The 1,868-nt window shown below is 42.0% G+C and overlaps 1 protein-coding gene across 1 annotated transcript; it reads right to left on the bottom strand.

Annotated features, from left to right (window-relative positions):
- Positions 1-1,165: 1,165 nt before the first annotated feature.
- Positions 1,166-1,402, bottom strand: LOC131488766 (U6 snRNA-associated Sm-like protein LSm5). The gene has a single exon (XM_058690637.1). It carries the CDS (start codon positions 1,400-1,402, stop codon positions 1,166-1,168), a length of 237 nt encoding a protein of 78 aa, XP_058546620.1.
- Between the last annotated feature and the right edge of the window lie 466 nt (positions 1,403-1,868).

The following is a 1,868-nucleotide window of genomic DNA, read 5'->3' as shown; positions in this document are numbered from 1 at the left end:
GACTCAGGAAGAAGTATCCGGGGGATGATGGAAGAAGGTCTTGTTATCCATGGATCTGCTGGAGGGGCTGGCTATTATTCAAGAGAGGGGGAAATGGAGCAGAGGCCAGGAATGAGGAAGAAATAATTGACCATCAGAGCTAGGGTGGCTCTTAGGAGGCAGCAAGAGTGTGCTGGAAGCAGCAGCCAGAGGGCTGTGGGGCAGCTGGAGGCGTGGTCCAGATGCTGAGCAGATGCTCAGTATGAACCTGCTCTTTTTTTTTTTTTTATCATTATTTTTTAATTTTTTTGAGACAGAGAGAGACACAGCATGAACAGGGGAGGGGCAGAGAGAGAGGGAAACACAGAATCGGAAGCAGGCTCCAGGCTCTGAACCATCAGCCCAGAGCCCGACGCGGGGCTCGAACTCGCAGACCGCGAGATCGTGACCTGAGCTGAAGTCGGTCGCTCAACCGACTGAGCCACCCAGGCACCCCAGCATGAACCTGCTCTTTAGGTGTCTGTGGCGCAGTTTGCCTGGGTTAAGGGTTAGGAGGATGTGATAATTGCAATGGTTCTAAGAGTTTACCAATTTAGATCCATAATTTGTGTTCCAGAGGGACAGGATCATCACTTGATTTTATAAAACATATAAGCAATGTTTGCTAAGCATGGGTAATGTATGATAGAAGGCTGCAGAGTTCCAATATAATAGGAGGGAATGCATGGCTGGAAGAAAATACAAAAGGGAGGAATAATATTTTTGTAGCCAACATTCTTATTTTAGCCTTCAAAGAACAAACTTTTCTCCTTTTCCCAAGATATAAAAATGGACATTTACAACACATCTTCAGGGGTGCCTGGGTGGCTCAGTCAGTTAAGCATCTGACTCTTGGTTTTGGCTCACGTCATGATCTCATGGTTTGTGAGTTTGAACCCTCTGTCAGCCTCTGTCTGGCAGCGTGGAGCCTACTTGGGATTCTCTCTCTGCCCCTCCCTTGCTTGTGCTCTCTCTTTCTTTCAAAATAAATAAATTAATTAAAAAAAAACAAACCAACAATGCATCTTCAAAACATTTCCCTTTACTGGGACACTTAGCTTTATAGAATCCAAACATTAAAAGTTTAAAAAGAAATTTCTATTTTGTGTCATTATAAGACAAAAGAGAGTAAGCCAAGGAAATCCATTTATATTTCAGGTCCTTTTCCTCCAGGAACCAGCATTGTTAAATTATTTCTATATAACGAAATCTGATCTAATTTGGTGATCCTTCTGATGTGATTTCCAAATTCATCAGATCTCAAAAGTGTGCCAACAATTTCTTTATCACTCTTCATCACACTGTGAATTCTTGATCCTATACATTTGTCCACAAGCTCTGGAGGTGGCTGCTGTGACAGGTTAGTGATACCATCAGCCGCCATGGCTGACTTCATGGCTACACCGGAAGTCAAGAGAAGAACAGTTTTTATGTGTCAGGAGGAGTAAAATCAGCATTTTGAAAAATATATTTACCAAAGGAGCATTCTAGGTAAAGAAGACTGAGGGTTTCAGTTGCTTAACATAAGTTAGTGATACCATGTGGCTATTAACGTGATCTTTGTTCATTTCATGTGTAGTGCTGAGATAGTGTTGAGATTATGGAAGGTCCGAATTATTCTGTAGCCTGCACGGTTCAAGGCATATGTGGAGTTTTTTATTTTTTGGTTCTGGGTGCTACATCCTAAAGGATAAATCTTGGCCAGGAAGGTGAGGAATATGTCAATGAGGTGCTGTAAGTTTGGCCGCCATATAATTTATTGTACAAACTGGGATGCGTTGGGAGAATGAAAGAGGTCTATTAAGAAAAATTATCCAACACTTGGAAACAAAGCAAGAGAATAATTTAAT

This window comes from Neofelis nebulosa, chromosome 1 (assembly GCF_028018385.1).
Source record: "Neofelis nebulosa isolate mNeoNeb1 chromosome 1, mNeoNeb1.pri, whole genome shotgun sequence".
Classification (NCBI taxonomy): domain Eukaryota; kingdom Metazoa; phylum Chordata; class Mammalia; order Carnivora; family Felidae; genus Neofelis; species Neofelis nebulosa.
This window is presented reverse-complemented; position numbering and strand designations above follow the sequence as displayed.